The sequence below is a fragment of the Pithys albifrons genome, chromosome 1 (assembly GCF_047495875.1).
Source record: "Pithys albifrons albifrons isolate INPA30051 chromosome 1, PitAlb_v1, whole genome shotgun sequence".
In the NCBI taxonomy this organism is placed as follows: Eukaryota; Metazoa; Chordata; class Aves; order Passeriformes; family Thamnophilidae; genus Pithys; species Pithys albifrons.
The window spans coordinates 99,281,431-99,294,062 of record NC_092458.1 but is presented as its reverse complement, the minus strand read 5'-3'; the positions used below and the strand labels follow the sequence as shown (position 1 = coordinate 99,294,062).

At 42.7% G+C, this 12,632-nt stretch overlaps 1 protein-coding gene across 12 annotated transcripts in view; it reads right to left on the bottom strand.

Annotated features, from left to right (window-relative positions):
• Positions 1 to 3,692, bottom strand: part of SYNJ1 (synaptojanin 1) — a 59,020-nt gene extending 55,328 nt beyond the window's left edge. For 10 of the 12 annotated variants that reach the window (XM_071562371.1, XM_071562416.1, XM_071562425.1 and 7 more), the window contains exons 1-2: positions 3,597 to 3,692; positions 2,124 to 2,269 (exon numbers count right to left, since the gene is read on the bottom strand). In XM_071562371.1, coding sequence (XP_071418472.1) covers positions 2,124 to 2,247 — 124 coding nt within the window. In that variant the 5' untranslated portion in view covers positions 2,248 to 2,269; positions 3,597 to 3,692. Of the gene's footprint in view, positions 1 to 1,269; positions 1,358 to 2,123; positions 2,270 to 3,057; positions 3,191 to 3,596 lie in introns of those variants that run through there. The other 2 variants (XM_071562379.1, XM_071562442.1) reach the window with 2 other exon arrangements.
• Between the last annotated feature and the right edge of the window lie 8,940 nt (positions 3,693 to 12,632).

The following is a 12,632-nucleotide window of genomic DNA, read 5'->3' as shown; positions in this document are numbered from 1 at the left end:
CTTAGCCTATTTCAAAGACAAATTTCTATACATGGATATTCTAGGACATGCCATTCACTAAGGCCCTCAGAACTGAGACACAGAATCAGTTTTAACAGCAAAGTGCATTTCACTAGGTTGTGCACATATTACACATTCTACATACTGGTAAGAACTATGATCAAGTTTATTGTTGAACACCTTGTTTAATTTCCAGTATTCATTAAAATATTTGGAAAAAATGTCTTCAGTTTGAGATTCTTTTATTTGTACCAATAGTTCAAAGTTTGTAAGGTTACAGACTGGAATCTTCTGGCTGGGTTCTGTGGCACGGCAAGAGAGATGGAGAAGCAGCACTTCACAAATATTCTCTGAACACTAATAATTGTACTCCTTTAAATAAGTATTAGAAAGAAATGCTATCAGACAGGAACAGAAAGCAGGAAAAGAGGGAAAAAATCCTCAGCTAGGGAACTCCTGGGCTTTTTCTGCTGTTAATTTAGGATTTTGATCTTCCAACCACTAGCAAAAGTTTCAGTAGCTGAAGAATGAATGCAATTAAACAGAAATTAAATAGAGAGAATTAAGGCAAAATGTCACTGCCAAATATTAATTGGAAAATTATGATCATGTACCAGATAGAAAAAGAGTAAGCAGCTTCCTGACTAAGGTTACTGAAAACAATATTCAGAGTAACTACTTCCAGCTGAGTATGAATGTTTGCTATGCTGTAGCCTACCAATTAGAATGCCAAGGACAGCACTTTTTAGAGATTAGTAACATCCTATCAGTAAGTTCAGAACCAAAGAGGAGAGAGGCTTTCAAACTTCCTTCAGGTCCTGCTTTCTCAGTTTGGTAACAACATGAGGCACAGAAAAGGAGAGGAACTTGGAAATGGTTTTTAATTTTTAGGGAAGAAAGTTTATCCAGGTGCCTGCAGTGTAACCCAGCATAAAAATCAACTGACTTGCTGCCTTTTTTGAGCATAACTTTCAGGAATAAATGGGTTTTTTTATCTGTTGACACTTAAGCAGCTTAAGCATGCTCCATAATTACTCAATACATGCTAAAATAACATATTTCATAAATCCTCAAAGCACCCTAGGACTTGCACTAACCTTGTTCAGTAGATTTATGGCTGGACACCTACCCCAATTCACACCACACAGTGCCTTGCCAATACTGCTACCAAAGTCAAGGAGATTTTTAAATACAGAGTAAGAAGAAACTGTCTAAAGAAAAAAAAAAGGTAGTTTCAAAAACAGGAGAAAAGCACCCGTTGTTCCTCACCTGGACCATCATATAGTCACAGCTACCATGTCAATCACCACCAGGCTTCTAACAGGTACCAGCTAAAGAGAAGACTACTTCCATAGTATGACAGCTTCTACAAAAGAGCCAAAACCAAGCTTAGAAAACCTATGCAACCAGGTGCTCTGACTTCCTGAGGAATACTAACCAAACCATATTTTAAAATCCTGTATATAAGTTTCATGGTTCTCATCTGCATTTCTCAGCGTTCGCCAACAGAAAACAAAAAGAGGTGGAGGAGGGAAGAATTTAAGGGAACTATTCCATGCACTTATCACTTAACACAAGTAAAAAGAATTTCACAATGCAAGATATCTTGCTCCAAATACGACTCATTTTACTACAAGACAAATCAATACAGAATCTCAAGATAGCTTAAAAGTAGAGGAACAAAAAAAGCTAAAAATGAAAAAGCCATCAAAAAAGGTACAAAATGAGATAAAATCAAATTAAAATGATGTGACATTTAAGAATATAGAAATTTTTATTATGAAATACAACAGAGAGAATTCGCTTGTTCATGATTTATCAAATATTCAAAAGAAGTTTGTTCAGAAGCAAAGAAATAAGCAGATGTTGGAATCAGTTAGAAGACAATTTAGTGAACATGAAAATATACATGCATGATGAAATGCAATTAACTGTATAAAATTCTCTTTCAACAGATGAAGGTAAGAATGTCTCTTTGTCTTTTCCCATTTAAATCAGAAGATTCTCCATTAGCAAATAGGAAAGCAAAATAGTTGCTTCTTTATATTCCACAAATAAACAGCTTACACCGTGTCATGTCTGCCACCTTTCTATGCTGTAGTTATCAAAACAGATGGACTTACAGAGCACAGCCACAGCTCCGGATTCAAACATAAGACATTCCTCTCTGTTCCTGGTTTCCACGATCACACTGAAGGGAAGTGGATCCAGCTTGTGATAGACACGGTATCCTTTACTGAAAGCCATTTTGCCCCGATCAGAGGCAGCCCTGTCCAACACAAGATGATGTTCATTAGTGAAACCTCCCTGAGCTTTCAGATACTGCAAAGCAGGTCTGACCTGCATCCTTTACTGGGGATTTTATGAGTTTATCAAACAACAACAAAGGGACCTGCTCCCCCTTTCTACTTCATGAGACTTATTTTATGTCATGTTCCAAAACAAATGTAAGGATTATCTAAAGACAACCTAACAATGTTTCAAAACCAGAATTACTCAGAGAAACATCTTTCAAAATAAAGGATTTTCTAAAGCTTCTTGGAGACGAGGATTTCACAGAATCCCACAGTTTGGGTTGCAAGGGACCTTAAAGCCCATCCAGTTCCAACCTCTGTCATGGGCAGGAACACCTTCCACTAGATCAAGTTGCTCCAAGCCCTGTCCAACCTGGCCTTGAACATTTCCAGGGATGGGGCAGCCACAGCTTCTCTGGGCAACCTGAGCCAGGGCCTCTCCACCCTCACAGGGAAGAATCTCATCAGAGTACTAACCTAAACCCACTCTCACTCACTTTAAAGCATTTTTTTTCACTCTCTTTGAGTTTAAAGCAATTTCTTTCACAATACTTAATAAATAGGATTTCTTCCTAGGGAAAAAAAAGGAAAATAAGCTTTTACAGCCACCACCAATACGGAAGAGTGGTAACTACCTTAATCATAAACTAATGCCTAAAGCAGGAGGTAGACCTCGATTTTTCTATCTGTTTTACTGAATCTGACCTTGTACAGAAAGATTAAGCAGCAAAAACATCTTAAAAGATTGTACAAAAACGTTAACCTGTTGTCGGGTTTTTCTTCCTCCTTTTTTAACTGGAAGTGGAGTTTGGTTTGGATTTAAACCCTGCCCTGCAGTGACTGAAACATCGCAATACGACAGCAGTGACGCTGTTCGTCAGCCATAGGGGTGAGACCTTAAAAATAGTAAGTAAAAAACAAAACCCGCAGGAAGTAAGTTCCTAGACAAATGCGAGAGCAGCCAGATTTTAAGGGCTGAAGGTCAGGAAACACAAAGCGAAGGAGGACTGCCCCTCTACAGCAAGAGTGGGGGCTTGTGCCCTCCCTTCCCGGCCGCTCCATGACCTTCAGGGCGGCCACGCACTTCCCGGCTCAGGGCTACCACTCCCTCCACGCCGCATCGCACATCCCCGGCACGGCGCGGGCAGCCCCTGCTCCATCTTGCCTGGCGCCAGTAGCTCCCCCGCCCGAGCCCCCCACGGTCCTGAGCCCCCCATGGTCCCGGGTCCCCACACGGTCCACAGTCCATGGTCCCCAGTCCCGGCCCCAGCCCGCCGCCGCAGCGGTGCCGCCCCCGCTCACCGTTAGCCACCGCCCGCCCGCTCCGCCCGGTGCCGCGGAGCCGGCGGGAGACCCTTCCTCCGGGCCCGCGACCCTTCCGCAATGCGCCGCCCGCCCCGGAAGGCGGAGGGAGGGCACGGCACAGAGGAGGCGGGCGCTGGTGGCCATGTTGAAACGTTGTTATGTGTTAAACGCAGTTCCAGGTCTAGGCCCCTCTGAGTATTTGTTGCAAGGGGCAAAACCCGAATGCCAGGCTCGGGAATAGCCTTGTCGACAGGGACGCCGCGCTATGTAAAAGGCGCCGGGCACAGGGCTGTGAGGGCAGCTGCTCCGAATGCCCCGCCTCGGGTGGAATCATGGAAAGCCGGCTAAAGCCGGCCTCTTCCCGCGGTAGTTACCACTCTTCCATATTGGTGGCGGCTGGAAAAGCTTATTTTCCTTTTTTTTTTTCCTAGGGAAAAATCCTGCAACAGAACTGTGGAATGTCCCGAGCTGGAAGGGACCCACAGGGATCATGAACGTCTAACTCCTGGGCCTGCACAGGACACCTCAGCAATCCCACTGTCACTGAAAATCATTGGGAAGAAATGAAACCCTCCAAAAGTACTTTTTAAGTGTTAGTGAGCTAAGCTAAAAATAAGTAGTGAAGCATTCCAGCTACCTATGTCCCTTTCAAGACTTTTCACGTATTTATAAATTTTAGCAAACAACATTAATTGGTTCTAAGATAAGCGATTCTCTTAGTATTCTATCCTTTATTGGATAATTTTGGCCCTCATTTTTTGATTCTCTTACCATTCTTCCTTAACAACACTCTAACTTTCTGGCTGCAATGTCTTGTTCTGTATCTTCTGGTTACTCTAACATGTCTTTGAAGTACTATAAGATCCCAGATGTTCAATCTTCAACTCCCTCAAGCTGTATTTATTGACGATTATCAGAACTTCAACAGCTTCAATCCAGAGAAACTCAAAGCTTTGGTGATTTAAAGATGAAATCGACAAAAGTCTAAGAAAAAAGTACCTAGCTACCTGCTATGATTATAATTTTAGGAAAGTTGTGTCATTTCCAACAATTCACACACCTTTGAAAGCGATCTTAATTATTTATTTTAAAATTACTTCCACTTCATTGAGTATTTAGCAAGATTCAAGACACTAAAATACAGTAATCACTATTAATAATTTCCAACAAGAGCAATCTTTGGACGTATTAAATTTTGGAGCATGGATTCAGATTTCAAAGCTGGCCTTCTGAAAGTGGATGACAGTGCTTTTCCTTGTGAAAGAAAGAACCTATGCCAGTGTTGGTGGTGCAGATGAGAGGCTGTCCAGGGAAGGTAAAGGCAAGGAACAGATTTCTCTCCAGGCTCCTTTAGGTGCTCAGATCTTAACTGGCTCCACATTTAATTCCCATCTCTTGAGTTGTGCCACACACACCCTGAAGCTTTGCCCTTTCTTTCATGGCTCTATATACCATCATCAGCTTTCACTCTCACTGAGCCCACATTAAAAAAAATGAAAATATCCAGCTGTAAAAGTATGCACACAAAGGGGAGCAAAAAGCTGGCATTCACTTTCCCCTTTCAGTGCCTGTGCACTACAGCAGACACGCCTGGTGCCCTGCACTTTCCCTAGGTATAGGCACCATCATATTCTCTCAATCTCAGAGAGTCTAAAACTAAGCAAAAAAGTTTCCATCTACATCTTGCACAGAAAAATGTGCCAGGACAGGAGCAGTTGCTGGACCACCCCTCTCCTTGCAACATGACAATGGGGCACTCCATTCTTCTTCCCAGCTAGAAGTGCTATCTCATTCCTTACAATCTCACAAGTCCCCCTCCCAGTTTGACTCATCAAGCCACCACTCCCCAAAATAAGGTCCTAGTGTAAAAGGACAGTGAAAAATTATGACAGTACATTTATTTATGCAAGGAAAGCACTAAGCCCTTGTGTTGGTGATGCAGATGAGATGTGCCCAGGGGATGTAAAGACCCTCATTTTGTCCCAGCAGTTTCAGTGTGGGAGCAACCCCCTGACAATTTATTTGCAGGTGCCATTCAAATTTTGGAGATGGGCTCCTGAAACAAAATAACATGGCTGCAACCAGATCCTCCAACATGGAGCTGTCCCGCACCATCACCAGGGCCAGCGCTAGGGGCAACAATGCTTCAGGGACCTGTTGCAACCCTCAAAGTACACTCATGGAGCTCCAACACCCCCCTGTCTCCCCTAAAATTCCTCTCTGAACCCCAGTCTCCCCCATGTACTCCCAACCTCCCCTGTCCCTGTAATGTACAGAAGTCAAAAATATGTTTCTCCATTGTTTTCTGCCTCTCAGTACATTCTGCTAACATCGCTATGTCAGTTTCCGTGTAAAAGTTTTCTCAAGGAAATATTCCCTGCCAGAAAATCCTGCCTTTGTCATTTCATTTCCCACATCTGGACTTGACTACGTGCCAAAAAACATGTGTAGAGGTTGGAAAGCATTAAAAAAACCTGAAGATGAATTCAGAAGTTAGAGGAACAAGAGACAAGGAGAAACTAGGGAATCTCGCCTGGTTTTTTTCTGATCTCTCCTCTCAGCTCGTCTTCCTCCCTCCCTGATAACCAATCTCAAACCTTACCCTTTACCCTTAGGAGCCAGACAAGGTATCACTCCAGTTATTACAAATTTAAAAGAAAAGGGAATAGTGGTTGCAACACATTCTCCTTACAATTCACCTATCTGGCCCGTGCATAAACCAAATGGTAACTGGAGACTGACAGTAGATTACCGACGCCTGAATGCAAATACAGGGCCTCTCACTGCAGCCGTCCCAAATCTAGCTGAGTTAATAGCTACCATCCAAGAACAAGCCCATAAAATTATGGCTACTATTGACATAAAAGACATGTTTTTTATGGTTCCCCTACAGGAACAGGATCAAGAGCGCTTTGCTTTTACATGGGAGGGTCAGCAATACACTTTTACCCGACTCCCACAAGGATTCAAACACTCACCCACTCTAGCACATCACGCACTAGCACAAGAGCTGTCACTTACTCCTCCTGCACCAGGAGTAAAAGTGTACCAATTAATTGATGATATTTTTGTGGGAGGAGATGAAATTACATCTGTGCAAACAACTCAAACAGACATTATCAGGCACCTTGAGTCTCTGGACTTATATATCCCTCCTGCAGAAGTACAAATTCCTGCACAAGAAGTAAAATTCCTAGGAATTTGGTGGAAAGGAGGAATGGTTTGTGTTCCCCCAGATACACTCACCTGCCTAGACCAACTTAAAACACCAGAAAACAAAAAAGATCTACAGCATGCTTTAGGCCTGCTAATTTTTTGGAGAAAACACATTCCTGATTTTTCAATAATTGGATGGCCTTTATACGATTTGCTGAGGAAAAAAGCAAAGTGGGAATGGACTCCCCTTCACGATGGAGCCTTGCAACTCCTAATTTTTGAGGCCAACACATGCCACTCACTGGGTCCCATACACCCTACTGATCCAGTACAAATTGAGTGGGGATTTGCAAGTTCTGGACTGTCCATACACTTACAGCAGAGAGGACCTGATGGTCCCACCAGGCCTATAGGATTTTATTCCTACAGCTTTAAAGATGCTGAAAAACGATATTCTACCTGGGAAAAAGGCTTGTTTGTGGTGATGACTGCTTTCCGTGAAACAGAAAAAATTGTCCGTCAGCAAGCCCTAATTCTAAGGGGACCCTTTAAGGTCATTAAGCCTGCTTTGGCAGGCACCCTACCCCCTGACGGGATGGTATGCTCAAATTGAACATTATTGCACCATTTTTCAGGTAACAGAAGGAGCTCGGAAAAATCTTCCCTTACAGGATGAAGTAACTTTAAATAGCACTGCTGACTCTCCACCTTCTGTGATCCAAGTAGCACCCCCATATTCAGAGCAATTGCAGCATGTGTGGTTTACAGATGCCTCAGCTAAGCGGGAAGGTAAAGTTTGGAAATACCGTGCTGCAGCTTTAGAAGTAAACACTGGAAACAATAACTGAAGGAGAAGGCAGTGCACAGGTAGGAGAATTAGCAGCAGTTTGGAGTGTATTTAACCATGAAGCTGAAACCTCTGACTCTGTGTATGTTTACACAGATTCTTTTGCTGTGTTCAAAGGGTGTACTGAGTGGCTCCCCTTCTGGGACAAAAATGACTGGGATGTGAATAGAGTCCCTGTTTGGCAAAAAGAAAAGTGGCAAGAAATTCTTGCTATAGCAAAGAAAGGGAATTTTTTAGTCGGGTGGGTAGCCTCTCACCAAGAAAATAAAACTCCAGCTAGCCACTGGAACAACAAAGTAGATGAACTAGCCAAACTATCCCCAGTAAGTGTGAAAGCTTCTGCTGAGAACTGGGAGAGACTGTTAGAATGGTTGCATTTAAAGCGACAGCACACAGGAGCACAAGACCTTTACAGAGAAGCAGGAAGCAGGGGATGGCCAGTCACAACAGACATGTGCCGCAGCTGCATATCCTCATGTAAGCAGTGCAGAACTCGCCTTGAGCATCACCCTTTAGGACAACCCCCGTTACATATAAGAGACGAAAAAGGTCTATGGGACACATGGCAAATAGACTATATTGGACCCTTTAGAAAATCTGAGGGAAAACAGTATGTGTTAGTAGGAGTAGAAGTTAGGTCAGGATTGGTGCAAGCAGAAGCTTTCCCTCGGACAACCAGTACAAACACTCTGGAAGCTCTTAAAATGTGGTTCAGTTTTTTCCCAAAACCTGTATCTATCCAATCAGACAACGGATAACACTTCACAGCTGCCATCATCCAGGAGTGGGCCAAGGAAGAAGGAATCCAGTGGATATTCCACACACCTTATTATCCACAAGCAAATGGCAGAGTGGAGAGAACAAATGGCCTGCTAAAACGATTTCTAAAACCTCAGAAACCCAATTGGACTGAACGACTCTGCGATGCTGTAAAAGTAATAAATGACAGATGGGGGGTAAATGGTTGTCCCAGACTCACAGCTTTTTATCCACAGCCTCCCTCTCTGCTACCAGCAACATCAAAACCTGAGAGTAATCAAAAACCCTCTCACCTTCCTGGACAGCCTGTATTAGTAGAGCTGCCTACTGTGGGAGCTGTACCGATGGCACTAGACACACCCTTGAACATGTACTCCTGGAAAGCTAAAGATGCTTATGGCAAAGAACACAAAATAAGCTCGCGATGGATTGTTCCTACATTTTAATGTTGGCCCTAAAAGGGGTTGGACAGACTTTTTTCTTTTACAAGCAACTGTTCAACAAAGAAAACTTTTCAGAACGGTGAATGAAAGAACCTCAAATTTGGACTATGTTTCAGTTTATGAGTAACTGTAGTTATAAGTTGTTAGTTATGTTTGTATGGTTATTTACCTTGTATGTATGCTCATCAGAACTAACTGTTAAAGGTGAAAATCAGAAAAATCTTGCCTGGGAACTAATCAAAGGGTTTGCAAAAATATGGAATCATACTGATCAAGGTATTTGTATCGCTTTACCTGAATCTACTGAACAAGGATTGCGGTTTTTTATGATACCATTGAATTTATCTTTTGTTTTTAACATGACAAGTGTGACAGCCCCTTTACCCCTATCTGAGCAGTGGACAAACAAGACCAATGGAGCTCTAATACTCTGGAAAGGTATTCCTATAGTGCATGACCTATACCAAACTTATATCCCACCTCCTAATATAACCCTAGCCTGGTTGTCACAGAGCAAATATTGCAAAACTAATCACCCAGAAGTAAATGTAACTATCTTCTCTCAAATTGAATCCCCTTACCCATCTATTAAATCAAGTAAAAGTGAATTTAAACCTGGAACAATAACCTTTGAGGAATACAATGCTAGACAACCCTGCCTTGTTTATTCATGGGATCCCCTCTTTGACCCCTTATACATGCCAGATGTATATGAAAGTAAGTATGCCACAGTTTTTAGTCCCTCCTGGTGTGTACGACTCCCTAATATAACAAATATAACCCCAATTGACTGAAAGAACTTAATGTGGGCATGGTCTGAAAAACAATTTCTTAAATCCAAATTTAAAGAACCCAAATTTACTGTGTCTCAAGTAGAAGACAGTCCTCTATTCAATTGCTCAAAGGTTATAACATGCAAAGAAGGACCAGGAGATCCCCCAGAAACATGGTTTATGCTTAGAATTAGAACATTAATAAGAGACATGTGTACTTGTTGAAGATACCCCTCTAAAGGCTGGAAAAATCAGGATGAATCCTGTAACTCAACCTCCAAATATCTCCTTAATCACTGTGGCATTCCCTGTACTCACTGCCCAATCCACGGTACTCCAATAAATACTAAACCTAAAATCGCCATCCTTGATCATGTACACAATACTGATTGTAAAACTGCAACATATATATAGCCCCTCTGGGAATGGCCTGGGGGTGCTCTGATAGGAAGTTTTATTCACATTTGTCACTACAGCAGCATGCTGGGCTTAGGTGTGGACCGGGAATTCCCTCTCTCTGCCCCAGATGTGTCTTTACTTTTGCTAAAGTGTTTAAAGAACGTCACCAGCGCAGTGTTATTCCTTCTCCAAAAGCAACACAAAGACCACAATGGGCAGTTAAAGGAATTGACTTTCCAGATTATTATACAACCGGACAAAAAGCCTCCCTTTTTCATGAAAATTTCTTTACCCCCTTTGTCACCTTAAAAAGACACCAATTTATATTAGAAGATATTACCTGGCAATTAAGTGTTTTAAGCAATTGGACACAGCATGCTTTTGGAGAATTAAACACTCAAGTCCAGCAAACTTCTAAGATGACATTGCAAAACCGATTAGCATTAGATACATTACTGTTAAAAGAACAAGGTGTATGTGGAATGTTAAATTTGTCAGAAACTGAATGCTGTATAACAATTTAAAATGCTTCAACCTCCATTGAAGAAGCATGAACAACAATGAGAGAAATAAGTAATCACACTAGAAATTTGTTTTACGCGATGCAACCACATGAAGTGTTTTGTGAATCATGGATTACTAACATCCTGGACTCTTTTGGACTCACGGGATGGTGAAAATCGATTATACAAATTGGAACAGCAATTGTCATTGGAATTGTATTCTTAATTATTGGCATTGGCCTAGTTAAATGCATGATCAATCGTTTGCTTATTTCATTCTCTCCCTCTGTTCGCTATATTCATATTACCACCACTGAAGAAAGCTACATTGATGTGCCGAAGAACAATGTCGAATCATCGGGGTGGAATATGTAATGTACAGAAGTCAAAAATATGTTTCTCCATTGTTTTCTGCCTCTCAATACATTCTGCTAACATCGCTATGTCAGTTTCCATGTAAAAGTTTTCTCAAGGAAATATTCCCTGCCAGAAGATCCTGCCTTTGTCATTTCATTTCCCACATCTGGACTTGACTACGTGCCAAAAAACATGTGTAGAGGTTGGAAAGCATTATAAAAACCTGAAGATGAATTCAGAAGTTAGAGGAACAAGAGACAAGGAGAAACTAGGGAATCTCGCCTGGTTTTTTTCTGATTTCTCCTCTCAGCTCGTCTTACCTTCCTTCTAACGCCACCAGCCGTCATCTGCCTCGAGAGAGAGAGAGAGACTGCCTGCCAGCCTGAAGAGAGACTGTTGACTGTGTGTGAGGTATATCCTTTCTCTGAATTTTTCTCTTACAGGCTAAAATAAAGCAGCCTCTTTTGCAGCTAAACCAGAAGCCAGCGGTCCGGCATGAGGAGAAATAACAGCCTTTTGCATTTCAAAGACTCACCATCCTCCTGCAGCTAACAGATACAGAGAAAGAAACTGCGTTCCCCCCCTTCCCCTTCTCCTCTCAGTTACATCGATCAGGCACTCAAGTAGTTTTTTTTTTCATGGTGGTATCTTTTCTCTGCTTCTATAAATAATCTTGAGCATTTTTCCTAACTTTTCTTATTTTTCCTCTTTTCCTTTCACATCTCTCTAGCAATCAATTCATAAAAATCAGTTTTTGGTATCTACAGACAACTTGTTTGAGTTTTAATTTTGCTCAAGAGAATGATTCGAACTCGTAGTTCAGTCTGCATCAAAATTGAGCGATCTGAATGTCACAGTCCCTCACCCCGGCCTCCCCCAATCCTTCTGTTCAGGACACACCCAAACCCCTCTGTGCCCCTGAAGTCACCTCACAGGCCCCCCACAAACCTCTCTGTGCCCCCAATTTCCCTCTCAGGATTCCCCAAACTGCTCCATGTTCCCCGAATCCTCTCTCATGACAAGCCTAAATCCCTTGGTGCCTCTCAGAACCGTTCTCAGTACTTCCCCAACCAAGGGGCTTGGCGGCACCTGACACCTGCCCCTGCCATGGCTAATGGGGTGGGGAGTGCTGGACCTTGCAGGGGTGTCTGACATGTCCCCCGTACAGGGACTATGAGGGTCATACATGTTTTATATATAGGGTCATGTAAAATGTATATAATCTCATCTCTATAAGGCCACCCTGGGTCGCCTCTGGGGAGCCCCACGTCCCTGTAGAGTGCTCCGCATTCTTCCCTCTCCCTCCCCCCCACTTTGTTGATGACTTCTCATTATAAAATAATTTAAGCAAAATCCTCAGGGATGGGGGTGTGCCTTCTGCCTGTCATGACAGGGAGATATGGGTCAGGGACACCCAAATCCCCTCTGGGACCCCCCAAGTGCTCCCCAGACCCTGGGAACTAGGACCCCCTGGGACGATGCTTCTGGGTCTAGGGTGACATCACAGTGACATCATGGTGACATTGCTGTGGAGCCTCTCCAGTATTGTGTTTGCACTTGTTGGTGATGATCCTGAAAAACTAGGGTAAATTTGACCATATGACCTCCCAGTGAGGTGAGCCCATGACCCAGGAGATGCTGTAATCCCAGATGGCCTTTTTTGAAACTGACAGTGGGGAAAAGTCAGAAAATGGGTCTGTGGAATATAACACAATTTTAGAGTCAGTGACATTTTTTAGGAGGCAGGAAAAAATGGGATGCAGACCCTGAGGGAGATTTTTTCCCGAGGAAATGCA